The 12,935-nt window shown below is 37.7% G+C and overlaps 1 protein-coding gene across 1 annotated transcript; it reads right to left on the bottom strand.

Annotated features, from left to right (window-relative positions):
* OSTF1 (osteoclast stimulating factor 1) lies at window positions 1-10,040 on the bottom strand. The gene is made up of 9 exons (XM_019473647.1): window positions 9,960-10,040; window positions 9,253-9,303; window positions 9,106-9,169; window positions 6,099-6,152; window positions 5,543-5,650; window positions 5,026-5,075; window positions 4,832-4,910; window positions 4,263-4,361; window positions 1-1,329 (listed from the first exon to the last, which is right to left on the bottom strand). Exons 1-9 carry the CDS (start codon window positions 10,038-10,040, stop codon window positions 1,271-1,273), a joined length of 645 nt encoding a protein of 214 aa, XP_019329192.1. The 3' UTR covers window positions 1-1,270.
* Window positions 10,041-12,935: the final 2,895 nt, after the last annotated feature.

The following is a 12,935-nucleotide window of genomic DNA, read 5'->3' as shown; positions in this document are numbered from 1 at the left end:
TTTTTTTTTTTTTTTTTTAAGTATCACAGACTGCTGTGTCTGCATCTGTCAAAGTTGCTAATATGGAAGTTAGCAACAAAAACTGAAAATGAGATCACATCTCAAATACTTGTAACATTTTCTTACCATCACAGTAAGGAAGCATCCCTCAGAAGGGTACAATATTTGGCTGCAGCTATTCAAGCAATCTCAAGGAAGTACTTACTTTTTAACTCTGCAGGGAAGCTTGAAAGTGGCTCAATTTATTTTTTAGTTCTCTTTAATTCACAGGAAGAAGCAATAAATTTTTAAAATGTTTATTCAGCTTCAGATATCTCTTCTAAAGATACCTGTGGTATATTTGATATACATCTTCCCTCATTCCTTCCAACACACTTAAGCTTTGAGGTAATTTAGCACAAAATATAAGAACACTTTTAAAAAATAAAAGCAAGAGATCAGTAAAAAAAAATTTTAGGCAGGATAAATAGAAAAATACTCTGTCTTCCTTTCACTACAAATAGTTTCAGCATAATGCACTTCAAAAAGCAAAATAATCAAGTCACCGAGTCCAAAATTAAGTGTATTTCTCAAGCAAAACTGACTTAAGCAAGCACATCACCTGAGTTTACATTTCAGGGATTGGGCCTGTAGCAATAGAGAAGACAAAAGCATCCAGGGGCAGATCATCCCATGTCATTCTACCCCTTACTTAGAGGGGTACAGGAAGGAGGGGGGGAGGGGGGACCAATTAAAAAAAAAAAAAAAAATCAAACCTTGTCTTGCTGGCTCCATGTGGGCAAAAGATGGTCACTCTCTATAGCAGCATCTCCATTCATGCCTGTCAGCCAGTACTGACTCTGCCAGTATTATCTTAACTGCACAAAGGAACCTATATCCAGGGATATTTTGGGAAATGTTAGCAATGGTGTCCTGCTGTCCCAAAGCGACCTTTCAGGTTGAGGAGTGTATTCCAGAGATGCAAGGCACTTGCTGGGAAGGCCTGAGATGAAACCTGTGAGTTTAGAAGATGGTCCTCTGCCCATTGAACGATAAGGGTATGCCACACTTCCTCTGCGAGATAATTCCAAAGGAATTCTGATTTAAAATGCAGCATGTTCTGGCACACATGAAGATTATTCCTTTGGAAAGCATGATTTCACTCTCTCATTTATATGCTATATTGGAAGACTGCAATACTCTAAGTAAGATATTTTTACAGTTGTAAAGATATGTTTTGGGAATGACATAAGCAATGCAAGTTATAGTTCTTTAGGCTGAATGGAAAAACCTAATCGGAGTCTTCATCGTCGAGGTATTCCTCTGCATTACTTAATGTTCGGACTGTACCTGGAAAGAAACAAAGCGCTCTCTTAATCCAGGGTAAAACCAGAAAAAGCCTCACATTTGAAATGTTTGCAAACCAGCATCTGAGAAACCCAATTCCTCTATCAGTTAGAGATGTTAGGGGTACACAGGTGGGGCTGTAGATCTGGATCTCAAAGGCAGGGCTAAGCCAGTAACCACATCTCCTACATACGAGATTTAGTCTGTTCGTGACCTTCAAGAGCCATCTTCTGGCTCCTTGGAACCTGTACAGCAGAGCTGGAACTCTTTAATTCTATTTTCTGTATATATTACTTTAAATCGCAAAGGAAAGGATGGGTGACTTGGTGGAAGAGCCTCTATGGTTTTATTCTGAGTGCCTAGCTGGCTGCCATTCTCTGCTTAAAATCAAACGCATTCCATCTATTCTCTCCCCTTCTTCCTTTCTCACCTATGTTTTTTCCTGAATAAATATTTCTCAGATCTTATGAGCTTTTGCTTTTGAAGGATAGTAATCAGAAAACAGGAGTATTAAAGTATATTCACCAGATGTGCAGCAGTGCCTGGAGAACTACATCTATCTTTGGGACTGTACAAAGATAAACAGCATGTTTTTTTTGTGATAAGGTGATTATTTGCCTACAGATTTTCAAATATATGGGAACAGGAATATGGATTATATATAATGTATATTATATTGTACTACTGAGAGCCAGGAATCACAAGATCCTAGTCAGTCATAGCTTTGCAATAACATATTAAAACAAAGTATTAAAAATATCAGGTGCAGACTTAACAAGACTGACATAATTCACAGAAGTGATAACCATGATAATCCTAGACTAGTGGAAGAATAAAAATGAGTAAATTTAAAACTGACCTGCTCAACTGTTTTGATAAAAGAAATCTAAGACAAAAATTTTTTTTTCCTTTTTGAGTAGGAACAGCAGCAAAGGAAGAAAAGAAAGAAAAGAAAGAAATTGTAGAGCCTTGTGCTAACGGGGCCATACTTCAAGAAAGGACAAATCCCATTTCTTCTGTGTAACAATTGTTCCCCCATTCAGGAGCACAAACGACACAATCTTTTTGCATTTCTATTACAGGATTTTAATAACTCTCATTTCTTAGAATATACTTTAGCAATCATGACATTTGAATGTGTGTATATACACATAAAACACAAAACTGAATGTTTAAGTGGAGGCAAAGTAAGCTTCCTTGGATAAAACAAAATGTTTTATAGACGGACTATGATAGATGCCGTATCTAAATGGGAACAGATTTGAAACTGGGGACAGGAAGACTACTGATATAGGACTGAATCTCTGAAAAAGAATAATCGTTTCACTCACAGACAGCGGAAATACTGAAATGTAGAATCAATAGACACAGAATGAAATTAATAAAAATAACCAAAAAAATACCCAAATACAAGAAAAGTATACAGATCAGTGGTGTCACAGAGATTATAAAAGGCCAAATTAAGACAGAAAAACAAACAAGGAAGATAATACTGAAATTGCAGTCAGACTGAGAACATCAGCTCTTATATCAAGGCAAACAAGAAAAGATAGTGTGCAAGAGTACCAGAGACTGGTGATAGATGAAGTGACTAAGGATGAAAAAAGCAGTCAGCCATGAAGCAAAATTTATTTAGAGGGAGTGCAGCAAATGCACCAGAAGTAAAGTTACATAGTATCAGAAAATTAAACATTCAAATGCACCAGAAGTAAAGTTACATAGTATTAGAAAATTAAACATTAATACAATTATTAGGGACATTAGAACAGAGAATACTCCTGTACCAGGTGCCTACGATTGACAGGCTAAGAGGAAATAAGTGCTCCTAACAGGGATTAATTTACAACAGAAAAAAATATGGAAACAGAATAAATTCTGCCCTTTGTTACAACTGCTTTCTTCAGAGTCAAAACCGATGGAAATAATTTGTCAAGATTTTCTGGGAAATCCTGATATTACCTCTATCAAAAAGCTGGACAGTATTTTTGCTGCCACTGCTCTTCTTGGCCTTCCAAAGCTGCAGTCAGCTATGTCACCATTTAATTCCTATAACCGCTAACCACCCACAGCTTAGCACTCCCTCTGTTCTTGTCAGCCCTGCGACAATACAGTTGCTAGACTGATTACACCACTGATACAAGCTGTAACTCTGCCTGTGTTTTTAAGTAATTTCTCATTTCACGTGTAATTCACCTAGGGTTTCTACCCTAACTTCAGCCTCCTGAAAGCTACAGGTAACATTAATTATGCAATACTGAACAATTCAGTCTTTGTTCAGCTTTTTAAATTAGCCTTATATCTCTTTAACACTTTCGTACATGGACACTGTGCTATTAGGAGAGATGAACACATGTGGGAGGCAGTAAGACTGCAGTAAGACTATTCTGATAAACACCTGAAAGCATTCTTTCTTTATTTCTCTATTAGAAAGCCACTCAAGAGAGACATAGGAATAAGAAATTTTAAAAATGAGCAGTAAGAAAATAAAAGAGGAGTGTCTGTTGGTGTTTGTTTGGCTTAGTTTGGAGGAACAGACAGGCGTAAGGGGGAACATACCACATCGTTTTACTCTCACACTCTCTGTCCCTTATGGTATACTGCTTTTAAAGTTGTTTCCATCCTTGCTTTCTTTCTGTCTCTCCACTCTGAAGGGCCTGTCTTCCATTTCCTTACTATTTCTACATCTTCTGAACTCTTTTGCCTCTTGCTGACACAAGATGGCATTTTGTGTGGAGTCAGCAACACTAAATGCGATAAACCACAGGTCTCTATCATAGCTCTGTTGAACTAACCCTCTCAAGCGAACTGTTCCAAACACAACTCTTAGCCCATGTAGCTCCCAACTGGTTTTTATGGCTATCAACATATTGCTATTTGGTCAAAAAGTGTCCTCTAAAAAGGAAAAATGTATCAGAACAACAAAGTGTCAGAAATACCTGCACTCTGTTTCTTCTTAAGCAGGGAAGCACAAGCTGCATTGGTTGCCATGTCTAAAGCCAGTTTCTTCTCATTGTTCTTCAGATCTGTTCTTGCCCCTTTATAATAGAAAATTTTCATCATGAATCACTGTGCCAGCTATTTCTTGAGCAATGGTATTACGATACGAGTTTCAGTAGCATGGGTAGAACAGTAATGGACAAGGGAATCTCATCTGTGGACTGCTCTGAAGCAGACTAAAAGCTATGGATGCACTTCCATAAGCTACAGTTGGCTAGGGAACTTGCTTGCTGCTCTCCCTTTCCAGGAAGCAGATGTCAGTGCTGTTCTGGGGTTAAGTGCCTAATTTTGTCTGCAAAGCAGGATGAAATTATCTTGAGCAGGTGAGATGTCTGCTTTCCAAACAGCTGCCAGAATTTTCTGCAAGGCTTATAAAGTCAGGCAGGTAAGCTGACTAAGGACTGTACCTGGGTTATAGGAAAACAGTTAAAAAAAAATACAGATTAATAAACATTCAAGAAGCTAGTCTGCCACACAAGATTGTTGAAACCTTGGTGAAGATCATTACCCTTTGCCAGCAGCATCTCTACAATATCTGCATAACCTTTCCATGCAGCAGCATGCAAAGCTGTGTCTCCCAATTTGTTCTGTGGAGTTAAAGGAAAAAGCAACAGGATTAAAATACAGCAAAAAAACTTTCAGTTTGTACCAAGGATGAATAACATCACACCTCTATTGTAAGGGTCTGTTGGTTTAACATACCTGTTGGTTTAACTCTAAGTTTGCCTGGGTAAACAGAACATCCACTATATCTGCAGGGGGGGGGGGGGGAATAAAAAGAAAAATTTAGTGGAAACAAAGTAGGTTTTTTTGCATTCATAGTATAAATTTCGGTTAAGATTCAATGAAAGAGCGATCCAATTGGCTAATGAAAATCTGTAACAGTCAGACCGCATTGAGCAAACAACCATTAGTCACAAAGAAATGCTAGTGCATAAAATACTCAAAACAATACAACACTTCCTTTTGGTCTGTCCTTCTTCCCACTCTGCTTCTAAGAGTTACGCTGATTAGAATGCCTGCTTCAACAGCAACAACAAAACACACAGCATTTCATGGAGCTGAACCTCCCTTCTAGCTTTGACTTTTCTTTTAAGAAAGCTAAAATGACATTATAAAAATCCTGGCTTTATTATTTAGTACTGCAATTTTAGCAACCAGTGTAACAAGCAAATCAAGAAAACCAGAAAACAGTAATTTCAAACTAATTCTCCGATACCTTTGTGGCCTCCATGGCATGCCCAGTACAGAGCTGTGTTTCCAGCTTTGTCTAAGCCATTGACCCCAACTCGATTATCCAAACACTCTCTCAACCAGCTTAGGTTGCCTGAAAGACAAATTCAGTTTTGATTTTTTTTTTTCTTTGTAAAGTTAACAGAACCATTAAAGGCACGTAATTCTTTCTGAAGGGTGTCAGTCCTTCTATGAACTTATGAGGAGAAAAAGTGATTAGCAGCAACACTTATAATTCATAAAACAACCAGTCCAAGTCATACCAGACATCTTTTCTTCCACTCCCAGAAGACCTTTAGATCCCTACGTAGTTAAATGGATGATACCAAACTCTTTTTCTGTGTATACAATCACAGAGCAGCAATTCTACCAGGCTGTAAACCAGCTCAGCTTCTGAAAGCTGCAAAACTTACCAGATAACTGGTTCAAGATACCAGACAACCAAAACAGACAGGACATCTTCATTCTAAATATATTATTTTCACAGAAAACAAACAAATCATCCTTTAGCATTACACAACTAAAACCCAAATCACACTTACCACGTTTGGCAGCTTCATGCAGTGGGTTATCAATAGACTCAGCTTGCTCTGCCACTGAAATGAAAGAGAGAGTAAATTCTAACTACTTCTGAAACTGAACAGATATTTGACACCTGTGTGGAAATAAAACTTTGATTTATTCCAGAAGAACCAGTAATACATATTTGATTCTAATGTGAAAGGGGATTTGTGAGTGATGGACTAGTCAGATGCACTTCAATTTCCTGTGTATGGGAAAGCAATTCAGAAAAGAGCTTGTGAAAACTTCAAAGAATAGCATCAAATTGATCAGTGGTTGCAAGCCACCAGGAATCTGGCAATATTTCATCTCGGTTGTTACTTCCTTTTCTACACTTTTAAGATGATTTTGAGCAGTTGCGTGTGGCTAGGCTTTCAACCTACACCTTGCCATCTGTAGTTACGAGTTAATTATTTCCAAGGGGTCTGTAAAGGGTAACTAAAAAAATCCACTGTCAATAGGCTTCCTATTTGTTTTATGGAGATTTTTTATTTTCCCTAGAAAACTTGCAGGAGGTCTGCAAATCAAAACTGCTTAAACAATGAATGTAGTGACGGGCAGACTGAAGTTCAGGCTTCTGTAGACCTTTTCTTCATCTCACAAGCTTTAGGTTTTACTAAAGAGGAGCAGCAAACAGTTCCTGGTCACTGTGCTGTTGCAACAGCAAAAAGGAACTGAACAGTACTGTGAAACAGTTGGAAGAGGGACCATGATCTGGAAACTCTTTTTTAAAAACTTTTTTAGGTGGAAAACCCTGTGACTACTAAGGGTACAGGCAAGTAGGAGAGTGTACAATCTGAGATGAGTAGGCTCTCCAAGCCCTTGCACTATTGCTTGTTACAGGAGGCAGGGAGAATGTGAAAGCGTGTTCCTCAGATCAAACTGTTACTGCAGTCAGATGCAATGCAGGCAAATATAACGTACGTCAGTTACCAGAAATAAAAGTCTCAAGACTGTTGTGGCTTATTCAGATCTTTTCTTACTTTTGTGTGTATTCCTCCCATAATGCTTGTAATTGCAAGTTTTCACATGCTTATCTCTCTAGCTGTGAGTAAAATGAAACGCAAATGCTAGATTCTGATATTTCAGTTTAAAAAAATTTGTGCAGTGAACAGAATCCTAAAGCAGAGTGGGAGAAGCCAGTCCCAGAGCAGAGAGCCATTACACAAGCAGACATGCTACTCGTATTGAGCCGTGCTTGTTGTGCACAGCAGAAAGCATTAACACTAACACTACTGTCTCAAAAGCCTAAAAATAACTTTGTCTTTAGAAAATTCTTGTCAGTTCAGTAATAAGTATTTTTAATGCAGATAACACTGATTCTGTCTTCATCAGCTTTTCTATTCACAGTCTTTTCAAACGTGTTCCTTCAAGCCACAGATGGAACACAAGACCCCACCAGAGACTCTAGTTTCAGGTCTGTCTCCACCTTTTGCCAAAAGGTTGTAGAAGAGCACGGGAGATCAGAGTGTTTCAATGGATAAGACTGAACCTAGGCAGTCCTAATGGTGGCAACCAGCAGAAGCAGGCCTTTGGGGATTTTGCAGAGTTTGTCTAAATCAGAAGACACGTTCCTGGTACTCTTCGTTCTTAGGGTCTGCAGAGCCTTCTGTTCTGCTTACACATGAAATTTTTGCAAATGTGCAGACAGAGACACCACCACCCTACACACCCCCACGCGGCCTAAAATGGAAGTTAAACTGTTGCTCAGATAACTTTTCAGTAAAGCACTCTGGAAGCAACTTTTCCAAATGATCTCACTAGGAACACAAACCGAATTAGTAAGTTGTTGGGTTTATTTTACGTATAACACATTTTAATGTTCAATAGAAATTTGAGTGTGGGTAAGCATGTGTAAACTATTCTTCTTGTATATAAGAGTGACCACCTCTGGCAGATGGCAAGAGTAGAATCAGTCTGGAAGTCACAAACCAAAGTGAAATTTGATGCCATGGTCTCAATAACTGCACCATAGGTTTCTATTCATGTATTTCTGCTAACTACAAATCAGGGCAGGGAATCACAGCATTGCTACCATGTCTCCTAGTGAAGAACGGACAACATGAAGCAACCACAGTTACTAATGTATTAGCAGTTTTGATGCAATCTGTCATGTGACACTGCTACTCTGCCTACATTTCCCAGGAGGACTTGGAAGAATTGGGCTGTGTTGTCTGTACTCATGGCTTTTCCAAGTTATTTTAGTTGAATCTGAAAAAGCAATTTCTATTCAGTCCAAACAGGTGTGGGATATTTAATGTGGTGCAATCCCCAAGAAAACAATGTTTTCTGTGGCTGAATATATTCATTAAAAAGCAACAAATGGCAAAAAAACCAGTCCTATTTCTTAAGTGTGTGTGGGGGCGGAAATCAAAGGAGGTCTACAGAACTGCTCACAATCTGCTTTAGCTTCCTGTCTATATGCAGGTTTACTTAACAATTCCAGTAGTGATTATCTATCTCTTTAAGAAGCCACCTCACGCTGTGTCAGACTTCTTGATCTCAAAGCTACTAAAGGCTGCGGCTGTCCATCCTTAGGTCTGCTTAAAAAAAAGGCAACGTACAGACTGAAGGAATATAGCCAAGATACTGCTAATTAGAAGATCTTAAAAACTGCACCATGTTCATTGAGTGTATTAAGAATACAAGCCTATCAGTTTCATGTGACATCTGTAAAACCATCCTTTAGATCCAAGTGTTCTTCCCCTCAAAACTGAGAACATCCATTGCTGTTACCTACACAACCAGAAACATGAACACTTGGCAAACCCAGGCTGTCTCTAGGTCATAAAAACGTAAGACAGCCTGTCCACTGCTGATATACAGTGGTGACTGATATTGCAGATGTATTCTGAAATACTCTGGTAGAGGACTGTTAAATGCCAATACTGTGATCAGTTTTTGAACATAAGTGTATCAGTTATTTTTACTTAGTGATTTCCTTTGATTGTGAATGATCTTACCAAATGAAAATATTCTAGACATTACCATAGTTGCTTGGAATGAGTCCAGTTCTCCCTTTGCAAGTTCCTTTCCACCAATTTGTATCACTCTGCAGAGAAAAGGGGAAATATTTTAGAAGGGATATGCTGCATCTCAGAAGTATTCAGTCTGTATGGGATGTCTTAGACTCACCATGTCAGAGATGTAAATGATATCTCCTTCTTCGAAGTACAGTTCATCTGGCTTTAAAAAAAAAAAAAATTAAAAAAGGAAGAGTAAACAAAAATCTGAATGTGTGTATGTGTGTACTTAGGTAAAACAAATACCTGGATAAAGCAGAGTACATTCAGCTCTTCTTTCAAAAGAACAATAACTCAAATTCTTTAGCAACTAGACAACAGCCTCACAGTCTTTCATACTGTAGTTTGACTTGGCTACAGCTAACTTTTTGGATGTGACCTTCCTGACAGCTAAAGAAAAAGACTGTGGCCTTTCCAACAGAGCACTGTGCAAAAAAAGCAGTGAAATATATCTTGTGTTTGTTAATTCCATCCCCTTTTTGGTTGGTCCCAGTTCATCAAATCTCTTAGTTCTCAATTATCTTTGTTGCCTTTAGAAGAAAAGAAAAAAAAATCACTTAGATCGCTGATCTTAGACTGCAGGTAACTGATACTAGAGAAGAAAGCATGCTGCTTTTAAAAAGAGCTGGACTTAAAGGAGAGTGATGATTAATCGGGCAGTTTTAGTCACCTTAAGAACAAATATCCATCAACAGGCTTTTTCATTGAAAACATAGTACAGTAAGTCTAATAGGCCAACCCTAGCAGAACTGAAGAAACATTATTACAGACAAGATTAAAATTAAGCTTTTCAAAACCCTAAAATCTAGATGTACTTACCGTTCTGGGCTCAAATGTATACAGGGCCCTGAACACTTTAACCTGCCCTAAAAAAGAAAAAATAAACAGTATCAGTATCATGCCTTCTAAACACAGCATACACATACAGCCCTCAAATCCAAATAAATTCCTTTCCTTAGCCCTTAAAGCTGCTTGCTGAATGAATTTGTGCTATGCTTCTGTCAATGAAAAACATGATGAAAAGATTCGACCCAGCAGCATGGGTTCTGAAGGAAATGGGCCAACTGATCAGCTGACTTACATCAGCCAACTGATGTAAGCTGCCTCTTGTGCACACCTAACATGGTCTTCATAGTTCACCAAGTCAACTGAAGTGTTGCCATCCATTCCTGAGGCAAAGCGTAGTTTCAGTCATATGCATCCACACATACTCGTACGTTGTATATATTTTTATTAATAATATCAGATTTGTCAAGTGATACAGAATTAAGGAAAGAATAAAGAAACAAAACAGTGACCAACGTCTGCAATGTGTTCTCGTACTTACTTGTACTCATTACTAATTAGGAAAATAATGCAGTAGCACAGAAATCATTGCATTTAAGAAAAACGACAAATAGTGACCAAGTCTTATTTATGAAATGTACAACTGACATGGTGTTCTGTTCAAATGCTTAAAACAAGCTATAGTGTTTAAAATTCCACTAAGTGGGCAACGTTTATTTTAGGGCAGTTTTGAAGAGACTATCAGCAGCATCCAAGTCAACAAAAGATAACCTTAATGCAGAGAGGTACAAATTTAATTGCATAAACTGCAAAAGAAGCATCCTTATAAACATTTTTTAAAAAAATTCAATAAAGGTACATTTCAAGAGCACCAAGCAGAAAGTGTAAGATGAGTACAGAAGAAGAAACATGTATCTTGCATAATTTTATTAGCTCAACTGCTGAAGTCCACTGAACTCAATGGAGAAATTAATTATGCAGACTGTTCTGTATTGGTTTCTTTTTAAATATCTGAAGTCTTAAGTATGTAGGTTTGTTTACTTTTAAATATCTTAAGCATGTAGCTGTATTTCAGGTTCTTACACTATACTTTATATGTTTATATAGATTAATTTGTGGTTGAAGCAGTGTTTGGTCCATCAGGACAATGCATTACTTAGACCACACTTAGCCCAGGCTATTTTGTATCCTCAGAGAAACTGATGAACTTACTGCCAAAGGTTAATACTGTACAATAAAGTGTGCATACACAAAATCTTGTGTAGTATATTATACGGGGAGAACTGAGTAATGAGACAGTAGGTTTCCTTATGTCTCAAGAATAAGCCTTTGCCTTTCTGTAAAGAACCATTGCTAGAAATTTTTTTGCCTGTTTTTTGCTAGATGTAGTCTTTGTTACCCCAGTATCTAAAAGCCTACTCATAATAGTGATCTAATTTTAGAAAGTTAACTTAAGGGCTTTAGAAATGTCAGTCTAAATGCATATACGCTGAAAGGCTTGAGAAAGGAGGATGGTACTTAACTGTATAAGCTGCCATTTTGCAGCACACCCCACAGTCTTGGAGTGGCTCTTAAAAGATGTTTTCAAATACCTCTGCATATTCCCTAGCAAAAGCCATGCCACAGCACATGTTTATGAAGTGGTATTTACCAAGGCATAACTACTAAGCAAAACATTTCTGTAGTCCTCTGTCTCAGGCTTTTCTGGGGCTAAGTGTATGTAAAAGTATAACCATAAAATTAATCCGTCTAAACTTTCTAGATTGCCGAATGCATGTAGACACTGTATATATGATTTTTCTTCCAATTTGTAACTGTATCCCATGCTCCTCCCAGATCTTATTTTTTAATAACACCATACAATTTCAATTTGGCTTTACTGGTTCTCTCTCTTACACAACAGCCATTTCCTAGACGTAAAAGGTCCAATGCTTCTCAGACCTTTCCCTCAGAAACTAAATAACTGCATTGTGGCAACAGCTAAAAAGGATGAAACCTCTGTTCTGTTCGTTACCCCTATGAAAATGATGAACAAGGACAGTAGACAGTATATGTGTCCTAGATCTAAGAGCTTCAGAATGAAATGTCTGAACTGTAGCTAGGGAAAATTCAAACGGAAAAAAAAGAAAAATAAAAAAAGAACAAGCAGAGGGAAAATTCAAACGGAAAAAAAAGAAAAGAAAAATAAAAAAAGAACAAGCAATGACAAAACAGGATGGGTGACAGAGCACTGTCCCTTCTCCTAGGCTTTCTTACATAGATATAAGAAAAATGCAAGATAGAAATGCACACTGATGACTTTAACCATCACCCACCAATTTTCAAGATCTTATGTAAGCAAAAGGAGGAAACGGACAACAAAGGGGAAGAATAAGAAATATTAAAAGGGGAAATGAGAAGACGGCAGAAGACAGGGAAAAGCAAGAAATATAGATTTGTGTGCATCGTCTGTGTTTCCTGCAATAATGTACTGCATCTGTGTCAACAGGTTTTCTAAAGCTATCACACCCTAAGGGAAGGAAAAGAAGCATGGAAACACTGATGCTTATAAAAGTATTGCTGAAATGTTGCTTAAACGAAAGGCAGTTCATGGTTGGGTTTTTTTGTGTTTTGTGGTTGGTTTTTTTTAATTCTATACAACTGAAACAGAGAGTTACTTCCCCAAATGTCAAGCTGTGGTGTCACACACAGCACAACACATTCTAAAACATTTTCCTGTGATGAAATATGAAGTACAGATTTGCATCTACAGAACTGCAGGTCTGGTTAATGTTAATTTTACAGCACCTTATATGGGAGTTAAACACTACTCATTACTGGCACCAATCTTTTAAATATTTCTTGATAAACAGACATTAAGTCTGACTATGTCGCTGCTTTTAAGAGCTAAGAACAACAGGACGTTAGCACTTGGCATGGCAATTTTTTGTGCCAAATTTTAATGCAAATGATGATTTTAATGCATGCTAGATGATTTAAAATAACAAAATGTAAGGACGCAAAGGGCAG

This window comes from Aptenodytes forsteri, unplaced genomic scaffold (genome assembly GCF_000699145.1).
Source record: "Aptenodytes forsteri isolate BGI_AS27 unplaced genomic scaffold, ASM69914v1 Scaffold151, whole genome shotgun sequence".
In the NCBI taxonomy this organism is placed as follows: domain Eukaryota; kingdom Metazoa; phylum Chordata; class Aves; order Sphenisciformes; family Spheniscidae; genus Aptenodytes; species Aptenodytes forsteri.
This window is presented reverse-complemented; position numbering and strand designations above follow the sequence as displayed.

Bases quoted from the DNA above. Each gene is read 5' to 3' on its own strand.
- OSTF1 (XM_019473647.1), bottom strand. From the start codon at position 10,040: ATGATACTGATACTGTTTATTTTTTCTTTTTTAGGGCAGGTTAAAGTG. The intron at 5,651-6,098 runs GTAAGTGTGATT...TTTGTCTTTCAG, and splicing joins GCATGAAGCTGCCAAACGTG to GCAACCTAAGCTGGTTGAGA. The intron at 4,911-5,025 runs GTATGTTAAACC...TTAACTCCACAG, and splicing joins ACTTAGAGTTAAACCAACAG to AACAAATTGGGAGACACAGC.